The sequence below is a fragment of the Mustela erminea genome, chromosome 10 (assembly GCF_009829155.1).
Source record: "Mustela erminea isolate mMusErm1 chromosome 10, mMusErm1.Pri, whole genome shotgun sequence".
Taxonomy (NCBI): Eukaryota; Metazoa; Chordata; class Mammalia; order Carnivora; family Mustelidae; genus Mustela; species Mustela erminea.
In genome coordinates this window covers 89,738,770-89,752,173 of record NC_045623.1, presented here as the reverse complement: position 1 = coordinate 89,752,173, position 13,404 = coordinate 89,738,770, and the positions used below count along the sequence as shown (strand labels likewise).

General features: G+C 49.5%; 1 protein-coding gene across 4 annotated transcripts in view; it reads left to right on the top strand.

Annotated features, from left to right (window-relative positions):
* The window catches only part of WDTC1 (WD and tetratricopeptide repeats 1), a 71,248-nt gene extending 66,353 nt beyond the window's left edge, over positions 1-4,895 (top strand). For 3 of the 4 annotated variants that reach the window (XM_032361437.1, XM_032361436.1, XM_032361439.1), the window contains 3 exons: positions 257-437; positions 1,320-1,512; positions 2,901-4,895. In XM_032361437.1, the coding sequence (XP_032217328.1) occupies positions 257-437; positions 1,320-1,512; positions 2,901-3,098 (572 nt within the window). In that variant the 3' untranslated portion in view covers positions 3,099-4,895. The remainder of the gene's footprint in view (positions 1-256; positions 438-1,319; positions 1,513-2,900) is intronic. The other variant, XM_032361438.1, reaches the window with a different exon arrangement.
* The last annotated feature ends 8,509 nt before the right edge of the window (positions 4,896-13,404 follow it).

Here is a 13,404-nt window from a genome sequence, read left to right as displayed (position 1 = left end):
TCCTTGGGGCTTCCAGACATTGTTCTGGGACCTGAGCAAAGGCCCTTCTAGCATCCAAAGTCCCCTCTTGAACATCCTCAAGGGTTAGGTCCAAAAATGCTTCTTCCTCACAGTCATTCTCAGCTTTCAAGGGTAGGGGTAGAGGCAGATAGCCCTACATTGTCAGCACTTGAGCTGAAAACAGGGCCGGGGTAGAGACAAGGTAGGGGAGGGAAAATAAGGACAGGTCTCACCTTTCCTTGCTCTCTGACCATAGAGGAGAAGAAGGGAGCTGGCGGTGGCGGCGGTGGCCCTGTCCGCCTCCGCAGTACGAGCCGCAAGGACTCCATCTCAGAGGATGAAATGGTGCTGCGGGAGCGAAGCTACGACTACCAGTTCCGCTACTGCGGCCACTGCAACACCACCACGGATATCAAGGAGGCCAATTTCTTTGGCAGGTCCGAGGCCCTGAAGAGGAGGAGGGCACAGCCTGGTTGGCAGCAGGAGACTGGGGGGTTGTGGGGGCATAATGCTTTCAGAAAAGTCTCAAATCCCAGTTCTGCCTCTGTATCCTTAACCAAATGGCTTCACCTCTGTGGGCCTGTCTCTTCATCTATAAAATGAAACAAGCCATCCCCACTCATGGGGCCATAATGAGGATTTGTGAGGTAATCCATAGAGCATCCAGCATGGGGTCTGGACTCTGCCTTTATCCCCTGCCTCCTCTCCCTCTGTCTCCATGTGCCAGAGCTTGGTCTTGATGTGGATGCTTGGAGCTTCCTTCTGCTGGGGTATAAGGCCAGAGCCCTCAAAAGCTGGCAGTCTTAGCACACTTGTGTTCTCAGAGCTGTGCCCCTGGTACTGTGGTACATAGCCCATGTCTCAGACCCCGTCACCCCCAACCCTCCTTTGTATATGGTATACCTTCTTGGGGTAAGTGAAACTCTTGAGTTTTGAGAGTCTCTCCGTCGAGATCCCCTCTAAGTGTCAGTGGTGTGTAAGGGGGTTGTGGACCCAGGAAGCAAGGACTGCTGGGAAGGCTTAGACAAGAGTGTTCCCAGAGATCGAAGAGATGCAGGATTGATCCCGCACCCAGGGAGCTTATAACTTGTGTTGAGGGAGAGTATCTTGGAGGCACCCAAGCAGTCCCTGATCTTAAGCTTAATAGCTGGACAGCGACTAAGGCTGTGCAGTATGGAGAGGATTGCCGTGTGTGGGAGTTCTGAGTCAAGTGAAGACCCCAGAGTTCCCTGCTCCCCTTGCCGTAAGCCGTACAGCCTCTACTTGAGGCTGTAGGGCAGTACCCCACCTGACCTCCCTGCCCTTTGCCCCTCTGCCAGCAACGCTCAGTACATCGTCAGTGGCTCTGACGATGGCTCCTTCTTCATCTGGGAAAAGGAGACCACCAACCTGGTCCGCGTGCTCCAAGGGGATGAGTCCATCGTCAACTGCCTGCAGCCACACCCCAGCTACTGCTTCCTGGCCACCAGCGGCATTGACCCTGTTGTGCGGCTCTGGAACCCCCGGCCAGAGGTAAGGGTGTGGAGAAAATGGCCCAAACTGGACAGGGACAAAGGTTGGGCTGGACCCTGGCAAGGCCTCCGGCTGGGCCTGGGAAGATTGGGGAGAGAAATGAGTCATTCAGACATGGAAGCTGCTGGGATGAGTGAACTCCTACCTGAGGGCCCAGCACTGTGTCAAGGTGGGAGCCATCAATTCCAAATGCAGTAGGCAGTCCCAGGGGGAAGAGTAGGCACCTGCCTTCTCAAGGCACATCCCTGAGCAAGCTGAGGGGATGAGACTCCCATACAGGAAACAGTAACCAAGGACAGGCTGCAGGAGGCCGGGAGGGAACTGGAGCAGCCCCAGTGCCACCTCATGAGAACAGCCCCTCAGGGGCTCCCTAGGGACCTCATATACCACTGTGTTGTGTCCCCCAGAAGCTGGACAAAAGCCAGTACCTTGGTTACATGGTAAGTATGCAGGCTTCGGAATCTTGGCGAGCCTAAGTTTGAATCCTGGCCCCTTCACTCACTGCCTAAGGGACTTAACCATCTCTGGACCAGGTTTTTATCTGTACATTGGAATGGGTATGACAGCACCACCTCAAAACGTTGCTTTAAGGATAAAGAAGTGATGCCTGTGAAGTGTCTAGTCCACAGGGACACTTAGGAGGATGTGGTCCCCTCTACTCCCAGGGTGGGTAGCCAGGCAGGCTGGCCTGAGGCCTCCCCTGCCCTCTGCCCCACTTCCCTCCCCCTTTCTAGCCAGCAAAACAGAAGTCAAGTGGTGTATCTAATTACAGAGGCAATTTACTGTGAATTTTAAAGAGAACCCTACAGGCCTCTCCCATGAGGGGAGGGAAATAGAAGGATAAAGGAAGGGTTGTTGGGAGTGATGACAGAAGAGTAGGATGGGGGGTGTTGCCTGTTCCTCCTGCCTTGAGTATCTAGTAGGTGTGCCCAGCAGACCCTGGTGCAAGTCCTCCCACATATATCCATGTATGGGCCCCCCATGTGTGTAACCCCATGTGGTAAGCCCCACCATTTCCTGTATGGGGCCCCGCCAATATGTACCCCCATAGGAGTATGCCCCCCCCAGTGTGTATCCCAGCATGGGCACCTCCATATATATCTCAGTGTATTGTGTCCCCTTCCAGTGTGTACTACCAGATGGGCCCCATATGTATAACCCCACATGGCTTGTCTCCCTCATATCTGTATCCTGGTAAGCACGTGTCCTGTACGTATCCCCATATGTGGGTTCCCTGCATCCGCATCTACATAGGATATACGTACAGCCCCATGTACATCTCTTGATGTGTCCAGCCACCTCTATGTATACCGCCCCCTCTGTGTGTGTGTGTGTTTGCCAACCTCCCTCACACACTTCTCTCCCGGTGCTATGTGCCTTCCCCACAGAGCGAAGACCTCACAGGCCGAGTTGTGGAGGACATGGAGGGTGCTTCCCAGGCCAACCAGCGGCGCATGAACGCCGACCCACTGGAGGTGATGCTGCTCAACATGGGCTACCGGATCACAGGCCTGAGCAGTGGGGGTGCGGGGGCCTCTGATGACGAGGACAGCTCCGAGGGCCAGGTTCAGTGCCGGCCCAGCTAGACCCTCCAAGCTCTGGTCCCTGGCCCCTGCTACTGGCTGGACCCTCCACCATGGGCAGGAGGTCAGGGGGTTCTGTTTTGGTTTGTCTTCCCCCCTCCCCCCATTTTTTTCATTTCCCTGTTTTGTTTGTTAGTTTGGCATTGGGGGTGGGGGGTTGCTACAACTCGCTGGCTTTCAGACTTTGGGGCAGATTGCCCCTTGATTGGCCTCAGCTCTGAGCAGAAGAGCAGGAGGGGAAGCCCCTCCAGACACCACCCACCTCCCATGTCCCTGGAGGGCTCTGGCCCGCCTCAGGTTGGGAGGCAAGGGCCAAAGCTGTCTTCAAGGACTGCCCTACACTTCAGTTGGCGGCAGGAAGGGGGTGGAATTCCAGTCCGTAAGGGCTAGCCTTGACCTGTTGCCACGCTTGCTCCTAGGGCAAGGCTAGCTCCTCTGTGGCTTCAGGGAAGGTTCTGAAAAAGGATGGGGTCCCACCCTCCCTCCAGAGCCACCGTGTCAGGGTGGAAGCCGAAGGAAGGTGGGAGTCCTGCAGTAGGCAAGGCCAGGCCCCTGCCTGGGCAGGAGAGTGTCCTCGCCCTTCTCCCAGTGCTGGCTCCGGACCCTGCGCCTGCGCTCACTGGCCACCTCCGGGGGCTTAGCCTTTCCCAAGGGCCCTGGCAGAGGGTGGGGCAACACGCCATAGCCTTCTGCACTGCACTATGACCACTCCCACTCCCCTTTCTGGGGGCTCCTTGGCCTCACTGTGACCTTTCTGCCAGAGCTCCCAGCCAGGCCCACTCTGCTGAGGTGGCGCTCCCTGCTAAGGGCCCTTTCTGCCCTTCCTCCCACCCCACATGCTGAGCCGCCACAAAGACCAAAGAAGTGATGGCTTTTCTCTGTCCCCCTGCTGCTCTGGGGGGAGGGGGTGGGTCTCCTGAGCCACTCAGATGGGAAAATCCCTAACTTGGCCCCCTCCCTCCTCAGCAGCTCCAAGCTTAACACTGGACAGCAGTCACCCCACCACTCACCAAGCCGCTCTCTGCCCCCTCGGCTCTCAGCTGGGAGCCTCTCCTGACAGTTGCTCAGCCTCCTCCCCTTCTCCCTCCTTCTCCCCTCAGTGCTTACTTGGCTCCAGCCCTCCAGCTGCAGCCTCTGGGGAGCAGCAGCCTCCCTCCTTCCCTCCCTCCGTCCTTCCCTCCCTCCGCCTGGTCTCTGCCAGGTGCCTCCTCTCAGCCAGGCTTCCGAGCAGCCCTGGAGACAGGAGGGCCACGTTAAAAGCTTTTTCACAGTTTTAAGAAGACGGGGGGTGAGGATAGTGGTGGGGGGTCTGGCACCATCTCGTCATTGCTTTAATCCCAGCAACACAGGTGGCAGCTTCTCCCCCCTCCTCCCCACCCAGTCCCTCTCCCACCCCCTCTTCTAGCTTGGTAATGAAGTATATTTATTGGTGAAGGAAACAGCTGCTGCTGCTTTTCCTGCTGCTGGGACTTGCTCCCCTGTCTCTTCTCCATGACCTTTCTCGAGCCAGGGAGGGGAAAGCAGGAGTACTGGGGCTGGGCCCTGGGGCCCAAGGACCAGCAGGGGCCCCTTTTGCTTTCCTGTGTTCGAGCCACCTGCCATTTCCTCTCTGCCTCCTGCCCGCCCGTCCTGTGTCCCCCATCTGTCCCCCCCCCACCCCCCCACCTGCCCAGCCTGGGCCCTGCAGTGTGGAGAGACACATAAGCCTTACTGTCCTCTGGGGGCAGGAGCCGAGCCTTTTTGTTGCTCCGCTCCCAGGAGAGTGAGGGTGACGCAATTGATTAAAACCATTTTGTTCTAGGTGTGGCTGCTGGCATTTGTGGGGTGCAAATGGGTCTTGGAACCAAAGTGAGGGTACCTGATCCTCACCGCTGTAGCTATGTGACTTTGAGTAACCACACCTCTGCTGGGTAGAATGAGGCCTGCCTTGGAGGATCCCTGTGAGCAGTGGCCTCCCAGCACAGTGAGGCTGAGTGCAGCAGCGCCTGGCCCCGGTGGCTGTGAATTGCAGTAATCAGCTTTCACTCTCCAAGCTGTTTTCTCATCTCTGAAATAAGGAGGTTGAAGTCTTAGTGGCTTTTCAAACTTCTAAAATCAACCCAAACAAGAAATACACATTCTACATTGTGATCCAAGATACCCATGCTTATTTGTGTGTATATAATGAACATAAGCTTTACACAATAATATTTACCGTTGCTACATGCAGTGTGTTCTAGTGACCATTCTGTTTTACTAAGGCAAAAGAAGGCTGGCCATAACCCACTAATTTCACAATGTGATGTGCCCTGGATTAGAGGGTATCTTAGACCAGAGGTTCCGAGACTTTCCCAGCTCATAGCACTCACCCAGCATTCGTGGCTCAGTAATTTTCTCATGGAGCCTCTAAACCAAAAGAAATGCCCAAGAGGTCTATTTATCAAGTAATTATACTCAAATTACATAATAAGAACTATGTGGTACCAAGTCACTTTTTTTTAAAGTACTTATAAACTAGAAGAAACGGTATTTTTATTTCATTCTTAAATACAATAACTAATGGGATCTGTGTGCTTGTTGGGCACTATAAAGCTTCTCAAACTTTCTAATCCCATTGGATGGTACTACCTATTCCACACTGACTTTGAGTTGCTTTTCACAATAGCGACCACCAAAAACCCAGCTTCTAAGATGATCTAACCAAAGGAATGTATCTAAACCTAATGATGAAACTGTGATCTACCTTGAACTACTAGATCTCTCCATAGCCAACAGATGTTGAGTGTCTCCCAAATTTAAAATCCCCTACCATGTGCTCTGTGAACTTGTTGGGGCCTGCCAAGGTTGTTGATGCACAGTTTCAGGGCTGTGATTCAGTATTGTGGGAACAATAGCTTCACTACTGAAATTTTGTCATTCTTCTGTTTGTACATTTGGAAAGAACAGCATGATGGGAAGGCAGCAGGGTATGCTAGGGTATTCTCGGTTTAATTCAGGAGACAGGAAGGAGATCCTGACAGAAACAGAAGCACAGTAGGTGGTGTTATGAAGCAGGTGTTTTGGACCAGTGTCACTTCTTTGTGTCCAAGATGAAGTCTTTATTCTTTTGACAGAGAGAGAGATCACAAGTAGGCAGAAAGAGAGGGAGAAGCAGGCTCCCCACTGAGCAGAGAGCCCAATGCGGGGCTCAGTCCCTGGACCCTGAGATCATGACATGAGCTGAAGGCGGAGGCTTAACACACTGAGCCACCCAGGCACCCCCAGCATGAAGTCTTTAGAAACTTCCTCAAGACATTTGCAGACCAGGCAAGGGAGGGGACAGTGTCCCAGGTCAAGAGACTAGTGTAAAGTCGCTGGTTCCCTCCTGGAGCCCAAGTGATTCAGTTCAGCTGCACTGTTCAGGGAGGAGTGGCTCATGGGCTGAAGGGGCAGTCCAGCTGCAGAGGGCTCCCCATGCTTGATGAGGGGCTGTAGGCTGGACCCTGGAAGCAAGAAGGAGCCACTGGAAGACTTCATTCACAAGGGGCTCCCTTTCACTTGGAATTGGTACTCCCCCACACACCCTTTTTGTAAGTAGACTTTGTCTTTCAGAGCACTTTTTTTTTTTAATTTTTTTTAAAAGATTTTATTTATTTGACACAGAGAGAGAGATCACAAGTAGGCAGAGAGGGGGGGGGGAAGCAGGCTCCCCACTGAGCAGCAAGCCTGATGCAGGGCTTGATCCCAGGACCCTGAGATCAGGGCCTGAGCTGAAGGCAGAGGTTTAACCCACTGAGCCACCCAGGCGCCCCTGTCTTTCAGAGCACTTTAAGGCTTACATTCGGTAAGACTCCCATATATCCCCCTCTCTCCCTGGCTCAGTTTCCCCTATTATTAACGTCTTGCAATACTGTAGTGCATTTACTACAATTAATGAACCAATACTAATACATCATTATTAACTAAAGCCCGTAAGGTCACTTTCTTTATAGTTCTGTGGGTTTTGACAAATGCATAATGTCATGTATCCATCATTACACTGTCATACAGAATAGTTTCTGTCCTAAAAATCCCCTGTGCGAGGGCACCTGGGTGGCTCAGTGGATTAAAGCCTCTGCCCTCAGCTCAGGTCATGATCCCAGGGTCCTGGGATCAAGCCCTGCATCAGGCTCTCTGCTCAGCGGGAAGCCTGCTTCCTCCTCTCTCTCTGCCTCTCTGCCTGCCTCTCTGCCTACTTGTGATCTCTGTCTGCCAAATAAATAAATAAAATCTAAAAAAAACAAAAAACAAAAAAAAATCCCCTGTGCCCCAGCTGTTCACACACACACCCCTTAGGAATGAATCTGACAAAATATGTACAAGATCTATATGAGGAAAACTATAAAATGCTGATGAAAGAAATCAAGGAAAATCAAAATAAATGAAGAAATAACCCATGCTTATGTATGGAAAGGCTCAATATTATTAAGATGTCATTTCTTCCCAACTTCATCTATAGTTTCAGTGAAATCCCAATCAAAATCCCAGCAACTAGTTTTGAGAACATTGGCAAATGGATTCTAAAGTTTATAGAGAGGCAAAAGACCCAGAATAGCCAACGACAATAATGAAGTCAAAGAAAAACAGAGGAGGATTGGCATTACCCAACTTTACTATTTATCCTAAAGCTATAATAGTAAAGACAGTGTGGTACTGGCGAAGGACTAGACAAACATCAATGGAATGAGTGGAGAACCCAAAAGTAGATCACATAAATACAGTCAGCTGATCCTTGCCAAAGGAGCAAAGTCAGTTCAATGAAAAAAAGGACAGTCTTTTCAATAAGTGGTGCTGGATTTAAACACTGTACACCAAGGGCGCCTGGGTGGCTCAGTGGGTTAAGGCCTCTGCCTTCAGCTCGGGTTGTGATCCCAGGATTCTGGGATAGAGCTCCATGTCAGGCTCTCTACTCAGCGGGGAGCCTGCTTCCCCCTCTCTGTCTACTTGTGATCTCTGTCTGTCCAATAAATTTTTAAAATCTGGGGCGCCTGGGTGGCTCAGTGGGTTAAAGCCTCTGCCTTCGGCTCAGGTCAGAATCCCAGTGTCCTGGGATCGAGCCCCACATCGGGTGGTCTGCTCCGCAGAAAGCCTGCTTCCTCCTCTCTCTCTTTCTGCCTGCCTCTCTGTCTACTTGTGATCTGTCAAATAAATAAAATCTTTTAAAAATAAATAAATAGATAGATAGATAGATTTTTTTTAATCTTTTAAAAAATAAAAATAAATAAATAAACACCATACACCATTCACAAATGTTAACTCAAAAGGGATCATAGACCCAAATGTAAAAGAGACTTCTAGTCTAGAAGATAAATAGGAGAAAATCTGGGTCACCTTGGGTTTGGTGATGAGTTTTTAGAAACATCTAAAGCACAGTCCATGAGCGAATTGATAAATCGGGTTTCATTAAAAACTTCTCCATGAAGTCATACAAGAATGAAAAAGACAGACCAAGGACTGAGAAAATAATTTGCGAAACATGTCAGATAAATATAAATATAAATATAAATGTAAAATAAAAGATACCCCAACATACACAAAGATCTACAAAGAACTCTAAATATTCAACAATATGAATACAGAACAACCCAATTTTAAAATGGGCAAAAGATCTGAATAGATACTTCACCCAAAAAGGATATACAGGGGACTAATGAGCATACAAAAAGATGCTCAGCATTATGTTATTAGGGGATTGCAAATTAAATCAACAGTGAAATCTCATTACATACCTATTAGGATGGCTGGATTTCAAAAACTGACATTACCAAACGCTGACAGAGATGTGGAGCACCAGGAATTCTCATTGCTGGTGAGAATGCAGAAATGGTACAGCCACTTGAAAAGACAGTTTGGCAGTTTCTTACAAAGCTGAATATAGTCTTACTGTAGGACCCAGCAATCGTTCTTCTTAGTATTTAACCAAATGAGTTGAAAACTTACATCTGTGCAAAAACCTGCATACAGATGTTTGTTGCAGCTTCATAATTCCCCAAACTTGAAGCAACCAGGAAGTCCTGCAAAGGGTGAACTGATAAGTTGTGATACAGACACACTGTTATTCAGTGATAAGAAGAAATGAGCTATCAAGCCACAAAAATATGGGGGACACCTAAATGCATATTGCTTTATGAAAAAATCCAGCCTGAAAGTCATGCTGTATGATTCCAACTATATGACATTGTGGAAAAGGCAAAACTGGAGTAAGAAAGGTTGCATGGTACTCCATTTTTAATATGTTTCTGCTTGTGTGACTCACCCAAAACTCTCACCAGCCTTACTGATAAGAGGCGGGTTCAGGGATGCGTGGGTGTCTCAGTTGGTTAAGCATCTGCCTTCAGCTCAGGTCATGATACTAGGGTCCTGGGATCAAGTTCCATATTGGGCTTCTTGCTCAGCCAGGAGTCTGCTTCTCCCTCTGCCTGCTGTACCCCCTGCTTGTGCTCACTCTCACTCTTTCTCTGACAAATATTTTTTAAAAAACCAAACTTTGATAAAAACGAGAGAGGTGGGATCAGATAAGCCCTCCCAGTGAATGCATAGCAAATATATATTTTTTAAAGATTTTATTTATTTGACAGAGCGAGAGAGCACAAGCAGGCAGAACAGCAGAGGGAGAGGAAGAAGCAGGCTCCCCACTGAGCAGGGAGCCTGATGGGGACTCACTCCCAGGACCCTGGGATCATGACCTGAGCTAAAGGCAGACACTTAACTGACTGAGCCACCCAGGCGCCCTAGATTTTTTTATTTTTAAGAAATCTCTACACCCAGCCAATGCGGGGCTAGAACTCACAACCTCAAGATCAAGAGTTGCAGGCTCTACCGACTGAGCCAACCCTGGCAAGCAAAACGGACATTGGAATTGGCCCCACTGTGGGGAACCTGGGTGGCTCAGTTGGCAAGCGTCTGAGTCTTAACTGTAGGGTCATGAGTTTAAGCCCCTGTCGCCATGCTGGGCTCCACACTGGGCAGGGAGCCTACTAAAAAGAATTGGGCCACCTGTGTTTGTGGTGGGTAGGTGTGGCCCTAGAGGCCTGCTCCACTGTCTCTGTGCTTCAGCACATGCTGAAATATGCTGCAGAATGTAAAGGGCAATGAGAAACCATCTAGCTCAGAGTTCTCCACTCTGGCTATGCTATCAGAATCACCCAGGATTCATTCATTCATTCTTTCATTCATTCATTCATTCATTCATTCATTCATTCATTCATTCATTCATTCTTCTTTCTTTCAAGAGGGTGGGAGTGCCACAGAAAGGGAGGTAGGAAGAGAGTCTGAGGCAGCCTCCCATCCGTGCTCAGTATGGGGCCCACCATGGAGCTTGATCTCATGACCCTGAGATCATGACCTGAGCCAAAATCAAGGGTCGAACTGAGCCACCCAGGCGCCCCTCACCCAGTATACTTTAAAAACTAAAACTGTCCCACCCCAGAGATTGTTTTAATTGATCTGAGGTAAGACCCAGGCATCCAACCATTATTTTTAAGCATCCCAGATTCATTCTAAGTATGGCCAGAGCTGAGGATCACTGATCTATCCCTAAACTCCACGTTTTTGAAAGAGAGAGAAGGAGTTCCAAAGAGGGGCAGGAAAAAGGGAAGGGCTGTGCAAGGACCTCAGAAACAAAACCAGGACTGGATCCCTAATCTCTGATTCCTAGTCCAAGTGTTTAAAAATCATTTTATTATTTAAATGTTGTGACACTTTTTGAGCTCTTCCTCTGTACCAAGCCCTGGCTTAATAAAAGTGCAAACAACAGACTAATCCCTGACCTCCTGGAACCTCCACATTATCTGGAAGATGTGGGCTAGAAATGCAGATTGTGCATGGTCCCTGTAAATTGAATTTCCCTGGGAATCATAAGTCCTCCCCTGTACCTTCTGCCATGGAGTTCCCCACCATTTGCTAGGCTCTGTGTCAGGCAAGGGTGGTGTGGGAGGAAAGCATTCTGATGGACATGATGGCAGGCATGCGCTACTCTATTCTATCTTGTTCTGCTTCCTGCTCTCATTTCTTTCTTATATATATAAACTAGCCTGGTCCTAATGAGGCTATAGTTTGCACCTGTTTTGTGATTTACAGAATCTCAGGCTGGTCTCAGCCTTATCATTCTTCAGTAGACCTAAGCCGGCTTACCAGCAGAGAGAGCCAGGGTCAAGAAGGCTCCAAACCCCAACTCTGTCTAATAGGTCCTTAGATCTCAGAAAAGCTCCTGAACCTTTCTGGGCTCATATTCCCGATCAATAAAATGGGTATTTTGATACCTGCTCTGGTTATTTCACTACATTGTAAAAGACCCCAAATCACAGTGAGATTATGTGCATCAAAGTGCTTTTTAAGTAGGAGTTCTATAGTTGTGTGGTTTTCACTGCTACAGTAGCTAACATTGAGTGTGTATTTGGGGCCAGGAACTGTTCAGGTCTAGCTGGTCAAATAAACCTCACAAGACCTCTCTAAGATGTGAATTATGGTTTCCCGTTTTAGATATGCAGAAACTGATTGCAACAGGCTCAGTTACTTTCCAAAGGACAACCACTGACAGGGCTTAGGTGGAAACACTGGGTTTGTTGGCTGACTCCAGAATTCACATATGTAACTGTCTTGCTTTACTGCCCACCGGGAGTAGGAGACTTAGCTTCTGGTCCTAGCTGTGCTTTTGATAATCTTGGGCAAGTTTGCCCATCTATAAAACCGAACAGAGAAGGAAGTCATTTTGTAAACTCTAATGTCCAAAGGGTCAGAGTGTCTGTTCTCAGATGGTCCTCTCCCTACCATGGAAAGGTTTGGAGCCATCCTGGAAGATAGTTCAGGGCTTAATGGGGAGAATCCCAATCATCAAGAGCCAGAGAAGGTAATGAGTGGAGTAGAAACAGAAAAGCTGAAGTAGAAACAAAAGGCTGAAGAGAGGACTCTGCCCTTCCACACTCCAGACACTGCATGATGCCCAGCAGCAACTCCAGCCTGCTGGTGGTGACCGGTGACCGCCCCTGGCTCAGCCCTGCTGCCCGGGGTTATTGATTGAGGTGATTCTTCCCCAGAGTCATTAAGGAGACCATCTATGATCAACAAATAGCAACGGTGACATTCCCTGAGCACTTCCTATCTTCCGGGTGCTGTGCTTGGCTACAGGGACCAATAGATCCATTCAGACCCCTTCTCAAGGAGTTCACAGTCCCTCAGGGGAGACAGACATGTAAACAGCTAATGCTAATGCAAGTACACATGAATATTCAATAGGTAGAAACACAGCCTTCGTGCTCTGGGAGCAAAGAGGGAACATTTGCCAGAAACCTTGAAAGTAGTATAGGAGACTAGGGGAAGGGCATTCCACTAAAGGAACAGTGTGAGCAAAGACATGAGGTATGAAGTGCAGGAATCATTTTCTGAAGGGCAAACAGCCCAGCGAGGTTAACTCCGAGCAAATCCCGAGGGGCACAGTGAGAGATGAGGCTTGTAAAGTAGGCTGGGGTTTAGAGCCAGACCATGGGGGTCTTGAATACCAGGATGAGGAGTGAGACAGTCTGAGGAAGGTGGTGTGTGAGCCTGGGGGACTCAGAGATGGGGCCAATGTGGGGAGGGCTGACTCCCACCAAGAGAATGTGCCCTGAGTTCACCCTTCAAACAAGCAGCATCTTGCCCTCGAAGATTTCCCAGTTTGACAGTTCCGGCTCTCCTATCCTTCCCTCCCCCAGCCAGCCCTGTAAGTGGATCCAGATGGTCATTCCTATTTTAGGTCGGTGTGTGTGTTGAGGGGAGGGGTAGCAATGAGTCCTATCAATCCTTTCCTGAGCTGTCAGAGGAGCTTCTTCCAGGACCCTGCTGTGATCCTCTGAGCCTGGAAGGAAGTGTTAGTCTTTGATGGAGATTTCCCATCTGTCTGTGGGTGATAGAGGTGGCAGCAGCAGAGTAGGCAAGGCACAGGCTAGGGAGGCTTTTACATTGGGTGAGAAAACCCAGGTGATGTGTGCATATGAGAGGGGGCTGTGTGGACAGGTTAACGGATGGCAGGGGGAGAAGTTTGGGGGAGAGGCCCCAGAGAAGTCAGAGGAGCTGGCTGCTTTCTCCAGGAACCTGGCCATCTTCATGCCTCTGCTTCTGTAGCTGCCTAGGCCGAGGAGCTAAGGATCTCTGATCAGACACTACTCCTGAGCACTGTGCCCAGCAACACCCACGGGCCCCTTTAAAAAGCTTGGGACACCAAGAGGTAGCAGGTGATGAGCTAGGTTCCTGCCCTCGGACTGTGTGTACCCAACATATGATACCCAGCTTTTAAGTGTATGCCATTCATTCGTTTTTGCAAATATACTCAACACTA